Below are 17333 nucleotides of genomic sequence, written 5' to 3' on the forward strand. Positions count from 1 at the left end.
AATTGTCATTTGACCCACAGAAAAGCTTTCACCAAGTAAACTGTGGCTCAAAAAGAAAAATGGTACAATGAGACAACACTTGACTTCCCACACAATCCGCCTCTCTGTTACTATTCAACAATATTCAGTAGGTTTTTACTTGTATAGGAAACATTGAAGGCCGAGGCACTAGCAATGTTCTTATTCTTCAGAGAGAGATAGCAGAGAAAAGAATTCAGAATGAGATTACACTTTTAAGAAAATAACACAGTATCTTAGGTTTTTTTAAAAGCCAATGGTTGTTTCATGGTTACTTATATATGCAAGTGGCCTCATGTAAAAACAAAATAGAAAACTTAAACAAGACATAACTGAAGCTTATCCAGCCATTCAACAGAAGTTACAGAACATGAAGTACAGGGTTCATATATACATGTGGGGATGGGAATTGCATAGTGGAAGCCCATTTTGACTGGTGGTATCGTTTACCCAGTTGTTGGATGCAATGTTTGGGCCACAAGGGCAGCACTGACCAGGCCTTTCCCAGAATCACTCCTTGAGGTAACACAGGCAGGCCCGTAGCTATGGTGGGGCTTCTTGGGGGCTCTGCTCCTTTTCTTAAAGGCACAGCCCCACAAGAATTTCTCATGTAATTTCCCCCCATCATTTAAAAACATTTTTTAAAGGCATGTGCTCCTTTAAGCAGAGTGGAGTGCTGTAGTTGACTAATTCCCGCACTGAGCAAGGGTGTCGGAGTAGGTGACCTCTGGGATCTGTTCTAGGCCTGCGGTGGCTCAGAGGTTAAGACACTGAACTGCAGACTGGAAGGTCGGTAGCTCGGCAGTTCGAGACCCTACTGCTGCGTGACAGAGTGAGCTTCCCATCTCTGGCCCCAGCTCCTGCCAACCAAGCAGTTCGAAAGCAAGAAATTGCAAGTAGATAAATAGGTACTACTTTAGTGGGAAGGTGACAACATTCCACGCGCCTCGCCATTTAGTCATGCTGGCCACATGACCACAGAAACATCTTCAGACAGCGCTAGATCTTTGGCTTGGAAACGGAGATGAGCACCGCCACCTAGAGTCGGATTCGACTGGCTTTCGAGGAAGATAAACCTTTACCTATACTTTACTTTTTACTAGGATTCCTTCTAACTCTGTGTCAAGAAACTGGTCTTCCTTGAGAGAGTTTTTCTGCCTAAGTGTTAGCTTTCTTGACTGTAGAAGTCATCACCCCCACCTGGAGGTTTGTTATCAGAACTGTTTCTTAGGCTGGCAGATGTGATTAACTTGCAGCAGCTGAGAGCTGTCATCTAAAGTGGCTGACAGCTTGCAGTTAATGATCTATCCTGGTAGAGGTCCACCAGTGGGGCCAGGATCCTTTTGGAGTGCCTCACAATCCTCACTGGTTAATAACATCGATGTAGAATAGACAGCTTGAAAAGACTCAGAGAGAGAAGAGACTGCCTCAAAACTCTCTTCAACTTCTACCCTCCTTTTCTTTCTGCACTGAGAACTTCAGCCGCACCAGAAAATAAAAATTGTCCCACAAGCCACAAAATCCTGGCTATGGGCCTGGAAACAGGAATTAGACTCAATTTTGCCAACCCCTTGGAGGGGGTGAGCAAATAAGGTAATACACAGTGCAATCCTAAACAGAGGTACACTTTTCTAAGTCCAGTGAAACTGATCTTCTCAGAAGGGCGACACTCCTTAGTACATGTTGCAGCTGACACTTAGTAGGATTCCCATCCTCCAGGCCCGCGGGTGAGCAAATAAGGTAATACACACTGCAATCCTAAAGAGAGGTACACCCTTCTAAGTCCAGTGAAATCGACCCTTCTAAGTCCAGTGAAATCGATCTTCTCAGAAGGGCGACACTCCTCAGTACATGTTGCAGCTGCCTATTGACACTTAGTAGGATTCCCATCCTCCAGGTGCAGACTGGTGATCTCCCAGAATGATAACTGATCCCCATATTAAAGATAACCGTTTCCCTGGAGAAAGTGGCTGCTTTGGAGGGTGGACTCTATGGTGTTATAACCTGCTGACGTCCTTCCTTCCCCAAATTCCGCCCTCCCCAGGCTCTACCTCCTAAATCTCCAGGAATTTCCCAACCTGGAGATGGCAACCATAGCACTTAGGTTCTTCAGGCATGTTGCCCAGCAGGGATGATATCAAATTTCTCATTTTTATAGGTTCAGCTAAAAAAAAAATCCCCATTTAAATTTTGCTTCTTCTTTTGTGCAAGCTTTCACACTCTTTTCTGTTTCCTTGTGCTGATTTTCGCCTAATAAAATCAATACACTTCGAATGTTATTTCTGCACCAATTACATACAGATGTTCTAATAATGCTGTACAATGCATAAATGGTATTTAAAAAGTAATAAATAAATCAGGAACCTTTTCTGTTTCCTTGTGCTGATTTTCTCCTAATAAAATCAATATTTCTGCACCAATTACATACAGATGGTCTAATAATGCTGTACAATGCATATATAGTATTTAAAAAGTAATAAATAAATCAGGAATACCAGTAATAAATAAATCAGGAATACCAGTAATAAATAAATCAGGAATACCAGTAATAAATAAATCAGGAATACCAGTAATAAATAAATCAGGAATACCAGTAATAAATAAATCAGGAATACCAGTAATAAATAAATCAGGAATACCAGTAATAAATAAATCAGGAATACCAGTAATAAATAAATCAGGAATACCAGTAATAAATAAATCAGGAATACCAGTAATAAATAAATCAGGAATACCAGTAATAAATAAATCAGGAATACCAGTAATAAATAAATCAGGAATACCAGTAATAAATAAATCAGGAATACCAGTAATAAATAAATCAGGAATACCAGTAATAAATAAATCAGGAATACCAGTAATAAATAAATCAGGAATACCAGTAATAAATAAATCAGGAATAATCTACATGGAGCTGCCTTTGTCGCACATCCAGAAGCTGCAGCTGGTGCAGAATGCGGCGGCCAGGCTGTTGATGGGTCTCACTAGACGGGACCACATCCAACCTGTGCTGAAGGCACTGCACTGGCTGCCTATTGTGTACCGGATTCGCTTCAAAGTGCTGGTTCTTACCTATAAAGCCCTTGATGGCCAGGGTCCAGCGTCCCTAAGGGACCGCCCTTCCCCATATGTTCCCCCAAGAGCCCTACGGTTGGGGGTGCAGCACCTATTGGTGGTTCCAGGCCCCAAGGACAACAAGTTGGCTGCAACCAGGGCCAGGGCTTTCTCGGCGGCGGCTCCTGTCTGGTGGAACGAGCTTCCAAGAGAAGATCCGGGCCCTGGGGGACCTGGCGCAGTTCCGCAGGGCCTGTAAGACGGAGCTCTTCCACCAGGCCTTTGCATAGGAGCCGACGCCACTATTCAGTACTTCAAAATAGTACTGCATTTTTTTCTCATCTGTTCCTCAAGTTGCTGATCCACAGTGTTTTTATTTGACTTTCTTGTTATCCAATACAACATTGCCCTCTTATGTTCCATGCTGTCTTCATGATTCTCTAGAGTTCTGAGTACATTCATCCAGTCAGAAAACCTACCTGTTGTAAGCAGGGCTATTTTGGGGCAGGAACGGAGTTCCGGCTGGCTTCGGAGTTGACCATGCCCACTACAACCAAAACCTCTGTGTGTGTGGCTACAGAGGGAAGGCCTGGAGAGCAATCCCCCCGGCGACTCTAGGGTGGGCCAGGGGGCCCCTGGAAGGATCGGGGAGGCATTTCAATGCCTCCCCATGCCTTCCCTGGTCTGCCCAAGGGCTGGCTTGCCTGGGCAAGCCAAGGGAAGGCAGTAAACTGCCTCCCCTCCCCTCCCCTCCCCTCCAACTGCCTTCCCTTCAAGGGGGTGTGTGTGCCCTGGCAAGCCAAGGGAAGTTGCCCTTGGAGGTGTTGCCTGATATGCTAATGAGCCACACTGTCAGGGGTGTGGCATAATATGCTAATGAGTTTCTGTTGTTGGGTGTGGCCTATTATGCTGATAAGTTCCTGCTGGGTTTTTTCTACAAAAAAAGCCCTGGGCAACCCTAAAGGGGCATGTCCAAACATTCCTAATGCCTAGCTAGTCTGTCTTGCAGAGAAGCCAGTCCAAACTCTCCCAGCCTACTCACCATTTCTCAAACAAGCCAGGGCATTACTGGAAAGGTCTCTGGGGCTGATTTTGGGAGATGTGTGTCACTCCCTGGTGGTATTCTCGGTATTTCCCTCATTAGGGAATTGAGCTTAACTCCAGGTTGCTTTCCCACACGAAACAGCCAGTACATGACTTACCAAGACAGGGCTTGTGACTGATTCCCAGTTGGTTTCAGATGCGGCAGGCTGCAGATCATCCTGGAGATCAAAAAAGAAGCACAAAGAAAGATACCACAGTTGCAAAACACTCATATGGACCTCTTTAAAGGAGGAGGAGTTATGTGGCTGTTGGCCATTTTAGTCCACAACAAAAAATTTGTTCCATTACTGAAATTTGTGTACAGAATTTTGGTCCGTTGGGTTCACATGAACATAGACAACATGTTTGTGATGGAGTTCCTGAAGGCTAGACACCACCTGACAGGATTTTCCCACCATCACACAGTTTCCTGCCTACCACACTGTGCTGGGGTTTCCCGGCAGGAAATAACAATAATAAAAAACAGTTCAAGGGAATAGAATTTGGGCCTAGGTGTAAAGCAGCCCAACTCTGGATCAATACCTGAGGGACAAGGAGGTAAGCAGAGAGGAACAAGATGGTTTCCTTTTAAAGTGAACATGAACAAAGTTTATTCTGAAAGAAACACACAACTGAGGTAAATATTAACATTCAACTGGGAGCGGTGGTCCTGCCCTGGATGGTCCAGGCTAGTCCTACCTTACAAGATCTCGTAAGCCAAGCAGGGTTGGCCCCAGTTAGAACTCGGGTGGGAGACCGCCAATGGTTACTATGCAAATCCAGACAATGGCACACCACCTCTGTCCATCTCTTGACTTGAAAACCTATGTGTAGGGTTGCCAACTTCCAGGTGGTTAGCTACAGAGATCAGTTCACCAGCTGGAGAAAACGGCCATTCTGGGAGGTGGTCTCTGTGGCATTATACCTCACTGAAGTCCCTCCCCTCCCCAAGCCCCACCATCCTCAGGCTGCACCCCCCAAATCGCCAGGCATTTCTGAACCCACAGTTCAGAAGTTAGCTGTGGCTTGACAGAACAGTTGTGGGATGTTAGATTTCAAATAGTACAGGCCTATGGAAAGCCTTTTCTCAGACAGATTTAAAACTCTTCTGGAGCTTTCACACATGCTGAACAATGTACTTTCAATCCACTTTCAGTGCACTTTGCAACTGGATTTTACTGTGTTAAGTGGCAAAATTCACTTACGAATTGCTAAAGTGCACTGAAAGCAGATTGAAAACACATTATTCCATCTGTGTGAAAGCACAATGTGTTATATGCACCAGACCCAGCAACACGGCTGTATACTCCAGGGAAACAACCAGAGATCTGTTATTCTCCACAGAGCCTTCATTTACACTTCTGTTTAGGGTTGCCAATCTCCAGGTAGTGGCTGCAGATCTCCTGGGAGTACAACTGAATCCCAGGCGACAGAGATATGTTCACCTGAAGAAAATGGCTGCTTTGGAGGGTGGTCTCTGGCATTATATCCAGCTGAGGCCTGTCAACCCCAAACCCCACCCTCCTCAGACTCCACCCCCAAAATCTCCAGTTACTTCCCAACCTAGAGCTGCCAACCCTACTTCTGTTAACCTAATAATAATAATACTTTCAGTTTATTAATCGCTTTCCCCAGTGGGCTCAAAGCGATGTACAGTTACACATTTAAGACTAACAATGTTCATAGGGGATAGGGAAGACAACATATATTCATTTAATTGCACACGCTGTCACTGCACAGTGTAAACGTCTTCTGGCTTGGCTCTGTCATTTTCTGAACGGCTGCTGGTCGACCAGGCTTCAGGACCCGTATGTCAAATCGCCACACTGCCACCGCCTGGCCGGAAACATCCACTGCATGGATTTTTGTCGGCAAGAAGTTCTTCCGCCTTTTCTGAACCTCGACCAGGACGTCCCGACCGTCAGCTAACACCCTCCCACAAGGGAGATTGGTGTGCCCACCCTCTCTAAGGAGTGGTTCCCATTTTATCTACTCGCCGAAGCTTTCGAATCGCTGGGTGGACGATGAGCTGGGGACAACAGGCTGGCTGCTCACACCAGCGCGGGGCTCGAACTAACACAGTTCGGATGTTAAGACAGTGGGATATACCCACTGTGCTACCGCTCCCCTAACCCTTCTCTCTCACTGACAGTTTTCAGCCTCTAACACTCAACCCTAAACACCTATGTGATTTTACCTCCCCCTCTTAGATCCCATTGGTCGGGTCATTGCTCTTCATGGCTCATGTGTGGCTGGGGTACATGTCTATGCTCTGTCTGCCACAGTGTTGCCTTGCTTTTATTCAAAAGAATAGGAGTTAATTCCTCACTTTTCTGCTCTCCCCCCAATTAATTTTTCAGGGAGAGATCTGAGTATTTCTGAGGATGGCCTGTACGGCAGCACCAGAACAGGAAGAGCTACATTTGCTGCCATATTTCCCTAACAGGCTTCTGTATTTACCCCATCATTTTATTGCTAGGTAAAGAAAAGCCTTGCCAACTAATTTTCTGAGTATAAGGTTGTTAAAAATAAATGTGAGGAAGACACAGGCAGCCTAAGGCTATTTGGTGCCTGAGGCAGAAATCTCACATTCTGAGGGTAACAACATAACAACAACCTAAATAATTGGCAATTTGCAGCCTTTAATAGTACCCCTGCCAGAAGTGAGCTGCGTCACATAGAGATGGCCCAGGAGTTGAGTCATGTATTTCTCTGTAAATTGTCTTCATATCCCCCCCCCCCCCCGGGCCAAAAAAGAAAACATGATTTCCCCTGAGTAGTTCCCATCCAGCCACAAATGAGGCCAAGACCCACTTGGCTTAAAAAAAAAAAAGTAGCACCCTCACCTGCCCTCCAACCATTCAGTAACAGAGGTATTTCTGCCCTTTGAAGTAAATATGAAAGACTACCTGGGCTGCTTGACTTTGCATAAGAACATAAGAAGAGATCTGCTGGATCAGACTAGTATTCCATCTAGTCCCGCATCCTGCCTCACATAGTGGCCAACCAGTCCTCTGGATAGCCAACAACAGGGCATAGAAGCCAAGTCCTTCCCCTGAGGTTGCCTCCTGGCTCTGGGTTTCAGAGGATTAGTGCCTCTGAGTGTGGAGGTTCCCTTCAGTCACCATGGCTACTAGCCATTGATAGACTCATCCTCCATAAATCTATCTAATCCCCTTTTAAAGCTGTGTATTCCTGTGGCCATCACTACATCCTTTGGCAGTGAATTCCTCATTTTAATCACTCTCTTTATGAAGTAGTATTTCCTTTTGTCTGTCCTGAGCCCACTGCCCATCAGCTTCATTGGATGCCCTTGAGTTCTAGTATTTTGGGAAAGGGAATAAAAGTTCTCTTTGGCTGCAATCACAACACTAAATAATCCACTTTCAATCCACTTTCCAACTGGAGAGGCCTCAGCTGAACAGAATGCCATAGAGTCCACTTTCCAAAGCAGTTATTTTCTCCTGGGGAACCATTGCTGCTAATCTCCATGTGGGGGCTGGAGATCACTCCGTTCAAAATTGTTCTCTAGATGGCAGAGATCAGTTCCCCTGGAGAAAACGGCTGCTTTTCAGGACTGGCCACAATGAGTTCCCCAAAAAGGCCAAAGTAGGCCTAGAAAAGGCCTCCTGCCTTTGTCTTTTCACTGACGGAACCAAGCTGGGTTGCCTAGCAACAGCCACTGAGGGGGACTCTGTGTCATTATACCCTGCTGAGGTTGCTTCTCTCCTGCTTAGGTCTCCACTATGGAAAAAGACTGTACTTTTCCTAGGTAGAGGCTGTGTGTGGGGGGGAATGGAAAGCTGAAGTGAGAGGGGCAGAGGTTGCCACCTCCAGTTGATGGTTGGCTGGGAAGGAGAGAGGGTTGCCAACTCCAGCTTGGGAAATTCCTGGAGATTTGAGGGGTGGAGCCTGGAGAGGGTGGGGTTTGAGGAGGGGTGGGTCCATAGACGCCACCCTCCAAATCAGCCATTTCTTCCTGGGAACCATTGTTGCCAATCTCCACATGAGGGCTGGAGATCACTCAGAATTACAACTGCTCTCCAGATGGCAGAGATCAGTTCCCCTGGAGAAAATGGTGGACTCTGTGTCATTCCATACATTTTCTGCAATGTTCCCTCTTAATTTTTGATACCGAACAGATTGGAATGTTCATTCTTCTTTGAAAAAGCTTCATTAAAACCTTGCTGAGGTGACCCCACATGACAGCCAGTGTGACGTGGCAGTTAGCACTTCAGAGCAGGGTCTGCCAGACCCAGGTTCTTCCTGTGGAAGCTGATTGGGTGATTTCAGACCACTCACAGACTTTCAGCCTAACCTACCTCACAGGGTTGTTGTGTAGATCGAAAGGGGGAGAGAGGAATGATGTGAGCTGCTTTGGCCCCACAGTGGAGAACGTCTGTACTTTTCCTAGATACTTTTCCTAGCAGGGAGGGAGGAGGAGTCGGAAACCTGAAGTCAGAGGGACAGATAATGGTATGTTGATTGTTGGCTGGCAAGGAGATAGGGTTGCCACCTCCAGGTTGGGAAATTCCTGGAGACTTGAGGGGTGGAGCCTGGAGAGGGTGGTGTTTGAGGAGGGGTGGGCTCTCAGATAGGTACACTGCCATAGACTCCACCCTCCAAACCAGCCATTTTCTCCTGGAGAACCATTGTTGCCAGTCTCCAGGTGAAGGCTGGAGATCACTCAGAATTACAACTGTTCTTCAGGTTGCAGAGATCAGTTCCCCTGGAGAAAATGGTGCCGTCTGTGTCATTATACCCTGCTGAGGTTGCTACAGCAAATTGGCGCTGAGTGCCCAAGGCCGGGGCACCCACCCAGTCATAGGTGCCCCACCCCCTTAATCATCTTGGTTGCCCTCCTCTGTAGTTTATCCAGCTCCATAATGTCCTTTTTGAGATATAGTGACCAGAACTGTACATAATACTCCAGATGAGGCCACTCCATAGATCTATACAGGGGCATTATGATATCAGCCATTTTATTCTCAACCCCTTTCCTAATAATCCCTAACACAGAGTTTGCCTTTTTCACTGCTGCAGCACACTGGGGTGACACTTTCATTGAGCTATCCATTACAATCCCAAGATCTTTTTCCCTCTCAGTCTTAGCAAGTTCAGACCCAATTAGCCTATCCTTGAAGTTGGGATTTTTTATCCTAATGTGCACCACTTTACAGTTTAGACAATATCAGGGACATTTGTTCAGAAGTTTCATCTTGTTCAAATTGCAGCTTCAAGATTAAAATGGGGTATAAATTACAGAGTATACCATTCACCTCTGATTAAAAACAAAACTACGGTGGCTACCAATTCACTTTTGGGCTGAATTCAAAGAGCTGGTTATGACCTTTAAAGGCCCAGATCGTGTGGGACTAAGGCGTTTGAAAGGCTGCCTACATGTACAAGATTGTGGTCTGTCAGTGGGGCTGTCAGTGGCTACTAGTCATGATCAGTGTTCCCTTTAAGCTGAGTTAGTGTGAGCTAGCTCAGAGTTTTTTAGCCTCCGGCTCACACATTTTTGTCTTGGCTCAGGAAGGAGGGCTCCAGAGCAAACTAATTTATGCAGGAGCCAAAGTCTTCGCTCACAACTTTAGTGCCAGTAGCTCACAAAGTAGAATTTTTGCTCACACGACTCCACAGCATAGAGGGAACATTGGTCATGATGGCTGCTAGTAGTGATGGACATCTATTCCCTTGAGTATCAGAGGTAGTATGCCTCTTTGTATCAGTTGCAGGGGAGCACAGGCAGGGGGAATGATGTCACAGTCTTCCTGTTTTGGGGCTTCCTGGAGGCAGCTGGTCGGCCCCTGTGAGAACAGAATACTGGACTGATCTGACTCAGTGGTTCTCCATGACATTATGGAGAGCAATTATAAAAGGTACCATGTGTCAAACAACAAAAGGCCCAGTGCCTTTAAGCAATTTGTCTCCAGAAAGCAACAATAAGAGGGACAGAGGCCACTAGGACATTTAAGTTAAGCTAGATGTACTGCCTCGAACTGCAACATGGTGATCCTGTACAAATACATGAGCACATACAAAGCCACCTTATACTGAATCAGACCATCAGTCCATCAAGGTCAGTATTGTCTAATCAGACTGGCAGAGGTTCTCCAAGGTCTCAGGGAAAGGTCTTTCACATCACCTCCTACTTAGTCAACTGGAGATACCAGGGATTGAACCTGTGACCTTCTACATGCCAAGCAGATGCTCTACCATTAAACTACAACTCGTCCCTTATAAGCAACTAAGCAACAGCAGCTCTGGGGGTCCTCCTTTTTGCAGGGTTCCTTCTTACCTACCATTCAGGCATCTGCCTCCTTTGCTGGAGACTTTCAAGCCTCCAGCACAAGCAGGTGCCCTGCCCCCTGCAGCTATTAGCCATCAATGCTCATTCAGGCAAACATCTTCTATTTATTAATGCCCATGAAAGGAACATCTTTTGCAATTTGCCATTTAAAAGAAGCCTAGAGAAAAGGTCATCTCCTCCCTTGGCACAACTGTAACAATATGCAATTACTTGCTAGGAGGGTGAAAAAGGAATCCGATGAATGAAGGCTGATACAGTATCAGCCAGTCTGTCTCCTTTTCTTTCTTTTCCTTCTCAGTCGGGCTTTACTATTTTTAAACCCCTGGATATTTAGCTAGAAAACGCAGGCCAAGAATATGTTTAGCTCCCAAGAGAAAGGCAACACCTGTTCAGGATTCCGAATGGATGGAAATGATTCAGGTTTTCTACCGGCTCCTTGGTTCTGGAAGCTCACTCGTTCCATCTATGCAATGGCTCTAAATGCTCCATCTGCTGTTCGTTGCAAAGTGATTCATTTCACTATCTTTTAATGCAGCTTCAGTCACTCAGAGCTTCTGATGGGCTTTCCACCCGAACCCACTTTTCATTTTACACTGCCAGCCGCAGATCCGGCTTGCAGACGCTAACAAACAACAGCAGCATAACTCACATCCTAGCTTTCCTAAGACTGAAAGCAACACATTATCATGCTACTGACTGAATCCAAATTGGATTTACATGTTTTTCACAGTTTGCACATGAGCTTCCAGAGAGCTGGAAATGTGGACTTTTAATTAGCAGCATTCCCCTGTCCCCATTTTGAATATAGCCTATGCAACCAGATCCCCACAGTAATGAATAGTTTCACATAGGCCCCAGTCACACGGAGAATTTGCCACGTGAAAGGCACGAATGTTGGGTGGATTTTCGGGGGACGATCACACCACATCTCTGAAGATGTGGAGTTAAAAAGTACCAAGTAAAGTGCACTAGTATTTGGAAAATGTGTGGCACAGGTGGGCGTCTGAACGCGGGAGCACTAGTATCCCGTGGCATCCGGCGCCCGTCCACGTCCCATCGCAAACCGGATGTTTTTCGTAAGTGCATGCGCACAAATGCAAAACGCTTGTGTGATCGCGCTGCGCCGTTTCTTTGCCACACTGCAACATCGCCGTGTGATTGCCAGCTAACAGCCTAAGCACAGAGACTCAGGAGGACTGTGTGATCAGACTACCGTGCTTTATTTTGCTCTGGGGCAAACAGCCAGGCCCCCCCCGGCGTTATCTGGCCCGTGTGATCTTGTAGGGTTTTCAAGGCAAGACAAAAAGAGGTGGTTTGCCATTTCCTTCTTCTGTGTTGTGACCCTGGAATTCCTTGGTGGTCTCCAATCCAAATATTAGCCAAGGCCAACCCTACTTAACTTCTGAGATCTGACAAGATCAGGCTAGCCTGGGCCATCTAGGTGAGGGTGCTTCACATATTACGCAGCAACAATCTGGTTTGCCACCGAGTACATATAAAACAGGAATCTACAGCCCACCTGGCTGTCTGGCAAATGTATCTGTATGTCATAGTATCTCCGGCCTCAGCAACGTCTTTTCCGGCTTCGCTGTGCCCGTGCTCGACGTCATCGCGCGCCCTTTTGACGACAGTCGCTTGATGTTTCTTTCCTCTGCCGGCCACCAGGGATCGCCCCTCTGGCCCTGCTTGCTTGCCGCTGCCGTCGCATCGCCACGCCGTCTCCGGCACTCCACTGGAGCTGATGTCTCGCTGCTGCCGCCGCCGCCGCCTTCTCCACCACACCTGAGGAGGGTGCCCCCCACCCTACTAACGGTAGGTACCCATTTATCTACTCGCATTTCAGTTAGCTGCTTTCAAACCACTGGGTGGGCGGTTCTTCTGTGTTGTGACCCTGGACTTCCTTGGTGGTCTCCAATCCAAATATTAGCCAAGGCCAACCCTGCTTAACTTCTGAGATCTGACAAGATCAGGCTAGCCTGGGCCATCTAGGTCAGGGTGCTTCACATATTACGTAGCAACAATCTGGTTTGCCACCGAGTACATATAAAACAGGAATCTACAGCCCACCTGGCTGTCTGGCAAACGTATCTGTATGTCATAGTCCTGATCAGTAGGACAGATCCAGATTCTGAAATGGGTCTGATACTTTTTATCTGTACCAAAATGCAGACCTGGGTATCCATGAAGATGAGATAGCCATGAAGTCACCACCAAGCCTGTCTGAAGCGGTGGCACAATCCTGAGAAAAAATGAACTGCGGCACTGGCAAGCAACCCCAGCCTTGAAACCCCACAGCCAACAGGTGGGAACCAAGGTTCCAGCAAGACCTGGCCTCCAGAGCACAGTTACTGACAGAGGCTCTCTGAGAGTTACTGAGAATAACAGTTGGTACCTTAAGGCCAGACTAGCTGGCTTGCTACTTTTAACTACTGGCTGTGCTCGGTGATTGTTACTGTTGTTGGGATGTCCGAGGGTGAGAGCGTCACGTCAGCCTGGGACCATAAATCCTCTGTGTGGCTATACAGACTGGATCCCAAGATCTCTGAAAGTTGTTCCATGTGCCTAAGGAAGGTGGGACTGGGTTTCTTAATCAGCATAGCTCTATGATATTTTCAAAACTGAGGAAAGCTTGCTATGCAGACTGTGATATGGCCACGGGAGTGCTGTGGTCTGGACATAAGGCAAGTTCATTCACAAAGGCTGTTGTTCTGGCCCCTTATAAATGCAAATGAAGAACATGATTGGATTGGACAGGTTCGTTAATTCCCCAGCCAGGGTTGGCAACCTCCAAGTGGTGGCTGGAGAGCTCCTGGGATTATAACTGAACTCCAGGCAACAGAGATCAGTTCACCAGGAGAAAATGGCTGCTTTGGAAGATGGACTGTATACAGAGGCTCTCTGAGAGTTACTGAGAGTAAAAGTTGGTACCTTAAGGCCAGGCTAACTGGCTTCTTACTTTTAACTAATGGCTGTGCTCGGTGATTGTTACTGTTGTTGGGATGTCCGAGGGTGAGAGCGTCACATCAGCCTGGGACCATAAATCCTCTGTGTGGCTATACAGACTGGATCCCAAGATCTCTGAAAGTTGTTCCATGTGCCTAAGGAAGGTGGGACTGGGTTTCTTAATCAGCATAGCTCTATGATATTTTCAAAACTGAGGAAAGCTTGCTATGCAGACTGTGATATGGCCACGGGAGTGCTGTGGTCTGGACATAAGGCAAGTTCATTCACAAAGGCTGTTGTTCTGGCCCCTTATAAATGCAAATGAAGAACATGATTGGATTGGACAGGTTCGTTAATTCCCCAGCCAGGGTTGGCAACCTCCAAGTGGTGGCTGGAGAGCTCCTGGGATTATAACTGAACTCCAGGCAACAGAGATCAGTTCACCAGGAGAAAATGGCTGCTTTGGAAGATGGACTGTATGGTGTTATTGAAGTCCCTCCCCTCCCCAAAACCTGCCCCCAAAATCTCCAGATATTTCCCAACTTGGAGCTGACAACCCTATGCCCAGCCTACAGGGGGTGGCTACATGTGTGCCATTTCCCCACCTTCCTAGGGTTGCAGCCGAAAACCACCCGGAGAAGTTGGAGGCAGGGCCTAAAAAGCAGAGGTGATGTCTGTGGACACTCAGCACTTACCATACCACAGAGTTTTTGTAAAATGCTAGAGTGTCTATATGTCACTCGTGGGTATTGTAGCTACATCGTCCCCACAAAGGCATAACATTTGTGCAATTAGCCCACTCCCTCTCCCTGGGGGCAACATTTGGTTAGCTGGTGACTTCGGGGACAAGCAGGAATTTCTGCTCTCTCGTGACTAGCATTTTAAGGATTGGTCCACCCCCCCGGTTGTGTGTTGTTTACAGGAGGGTTGGGATAAATAAGGCTGGTCCTTGAACTAGTTAGGCTATAACTAGAGTTGGCAAAAATAGGGCGTGTTGCTCATGATAGGCAGGGCGAGTTGGCCAGGCCCCCTCAAGCCTCATACAAGGAAGGGCTGTTCCATCTTCATTGTATGGTTGGGAGGATTGTGGGGGAACATCCTGGGTGATGAGCAGCATCAGTCCACCCCTCGTCTGTTCTGGGACAGGGCACAGGGAAGAAAAGATAAATGACGCCAACAAAATTGGTGGCCAAATTTGGAGCCAGAGTGCAGTTGCCCAAATGGTGGTAGCTGTGGGCTGCCTAGAGCAGGGGTCTCTACACTTTTGAGCCCATGGGTACTTTTAGAATTCTGACACAGTGTGGTGGGTGCAGCTACAAAATGGCTGCCACAAGAGGCAGAACCAGCCACAAAATGGCTGCTACAGCTCTCCTTCAGTCACAGAGTGAAGATTCTTGTGCTCTGAAGAAGAAGAGATTGGATTTATACCCTGCCCTTCACTACCTGAAGGAGTCTCAGAGTGACAATCTTCTTTCCCTTCCCCACCCCACCACAACAGACACCCTGTCAGGTATGTGGGGCTGAGAGAGCTCTCTTGAGAACTGCTCCTGAGAGAACAGCTCTGAAAGACCCGAGGTCACACCAGCAGCTGCATGTGGAGGCGTGGGGATTCAAACCCGGTTCTCCCAGATTAGAGTCTGGGCTCCTAACCACTACACCAAACTGGCTCTCTGGTGGCAGCAGATGCTAAAGCAACATTAAAAAAACACACCTGACAATGAATCAAATCTCCAACAGCCAATCAGAAGCCTTGCTGGACAAAAGCCCCACCACACCTTATCCTTATCGGTGGGTGCAAGGAAAGGTGTCAGTGGGTGTTACAGTCAGGGCTTTTTTTGTACAAAAAGCCCAGCAGGAACTCATTAGCATAATAGGCCACACCCAACAGAAGGAACTCATTAGCATAATAGGCCACACCCATGACAGATCAGCTCATTAGCATATTAGGCCACACTCCCAGAAGTGTGGTCGTCTAGCCACACCCACCTTTTGCTTCTTATTCTGTTTACTTTGTTGTCAAAACCCTGGGCTTTTTTTGTAGCAGGAACTTCTTTGCATGTTAGGCCACACACCCCTAATGAGGCCAATCCTAATGAGTTTCTGCTGTTAGGTGTGGCCTGTTATGCTAATGAGTTCCTGCTGGGCATGGCCAACTCAGGAGCCAGCCGGAACTCCATTCCTGTGCGTTCCTGCCCAAAAATAGCCCTGGTTACAGTGCTCACAGTTACCATGTTGGGGATCCCTGGTGATTTGGCTGGTGTACCGACCGCCTAATGCACCGGCCAATAGTCTGCCGTCCCTGCTGGAGGCCGTATCAGGCTGGGCGTTGGATCACCCTAGACTGATTGTCCTGGGTGATTTCAACGTCCATGCTGAGGACGCGGCCTCCAGCCAGGCTACGGACCTAGTGTCATCCATGGCGGCACTGGGGCTTTCGCAATTTGTATCGGCCCCCACTCATCGGGCCGGTCACATGCTCGATTTGATCTTTGCGGTGGGAGTGAGGGTGGACCGGATCACTGCTGAGGCAGTGCCATGGTCGGACCACCTGACCTTGAAGGCCCGTCTGAATGTACCACCCCAACCCTTTGAGGGTGGTGAGCAGATTTATGCTTGCCCGCGGAGTCAAATGGACCCGTTGCGGCTCCAGATTGCGATGCGGGATCCAAGGCCCCCTGGCGGCTCGTTGGATGAGCTAGTGGAGGACTGGCATGTCCGGCTCTCCGCTGCCATTGACGAGATCGCTCCCAGGCGTCCTCTCCGCACTCGCTCTAGGCACACACCCTGGTATACCCAGGAGTTGCTGAGACGACTAGAGAGACGGTGGCGGCGTGCTCGCGACAAAGCATCAAGAACATCCTATAGGACGCTTATGAAGGCCTATGAGATGGCAGTGAAGGCCGTGAAGAAAGAGTTCTATGCGGCCTCCATTGCATCTGCTAGCTCACACCAGGCCCAATTATTTAGTACGATTCGGTCTCTGACAGACCTGCCCCAGGGCGGGCGAAACGATAGGGAATTGGACATTGGCTGCGAGGCTTTTGCGAGCTATTTTGCAGATAAAGTCTTGGCGCTTCGCTGCGACCTCCCGGCCACAATTGAGACAGTAAGTGAACTTGAGGCCCCTTGCACGCCTTTGGTTCCAGGTTTAGAATATTTTAGCCCACTCAGTCTGGACAAAGTTGACAGATTGCTCGTATCTGTGCGCCCAACCACATGCATCCTTGATCCGTGCCCCTCCTGGCTCATTAAAGTGGGCCATGAGGGGTTTCGAGGTGCTCTGCGGGAGATTATCAACAAGTCCCTTTTGGAAGGACGGTTCCCCGGAGCACTTAAGGAGGCGATGGTCCGCCCTCTCTTGAAAAAGCCATCTTTGGACCCGGCTGAATTGGCCAACTATTGGCCGGTGTTCAATTTGCCCTATTTGGGCAAAGTTATAGAGAGGGCGGTGGTGTCACAGCTACAGGGCTTTTTGGAGGATGCTTCAGTCCTAGATCCCTTCCAGTCCAGTTTTTGCCCGGGTCATGGGACGGAGACAGCTTTGGTCGCCCTGACTGACGACCTCCATAGGCATCTGGATCAAGGCGGTGTGGTGGCATTGCTGTTGTTAGATCTGTCGGCTGCTTTTGATACAGTCGACCATCAGCTGCTGGCCCGCCGCCTTGCCGACGTGGGGATTCAGGGGCTCACCCTTCAATGGCTTGCCTCGTTCTTGCAAGGTCGGGGACAAAGGGTGGTGATAGGGGAACAGCAGTCCTGGAGGCATCTGCTTGAGTGCGAGGTGCCTCAGGGGGCGGTACTGTCCCCGATGTTATTTAACATCTATATGCGCCCCCTTGCCCAGATTGTCCGGAGGTTTGGGCTTGGGTGTCATCAATATGCGGATGACACCCAGCTCTATCTGATGTTGGGCAGCCAGTCG

At 48.0% G+C, this 17333-nt stretch overlaps 1 protein-coding gene across 3 annotated transcripts in view; it reads right to left on the reverse strand.

Annotated features, from left to right (window-relative positions):
* PDGFD (platelet derived growth factor D) overlaps positions 1-17333 on the reverse strand; it is a 223542-nt gene that overhangs the window by 21761 nt on the left and 184448 nt on the right. For 2 of the 3 annotated variants that reach the window (XM_015429664.1, XM_015429663.1), the window contains exon 4: positions 4275-4334. The exons of the other annotated variant lie outside the window; for it this stretch is intronic. In XM_015429664.1, the coding sequence (XP_015285150.1) occupies positions 4275-4334 (60 nt within the window). The remainder of the gene's footprint in view (positions 1-4274; positions 4335-17333) is intronic. 3 annotated transcript variants of the gene reach the window in all.

The sequence above is a fragment of the Gekko japonicus genome, unplaced genomic scaffold (assembly GCF_001447785.1).
Source record: "Gekko japonicus isolate JY-2015 unplaced genomic scaffold, Gekko_japonicus_V1.1 scaffold651, whole genome shotgun sequence".
NCBI lineage: Eukaryota > Metazoa > Chordata > Lepidosauria > Squamata > Gekkonidae > Gekko > Gekko japonicus.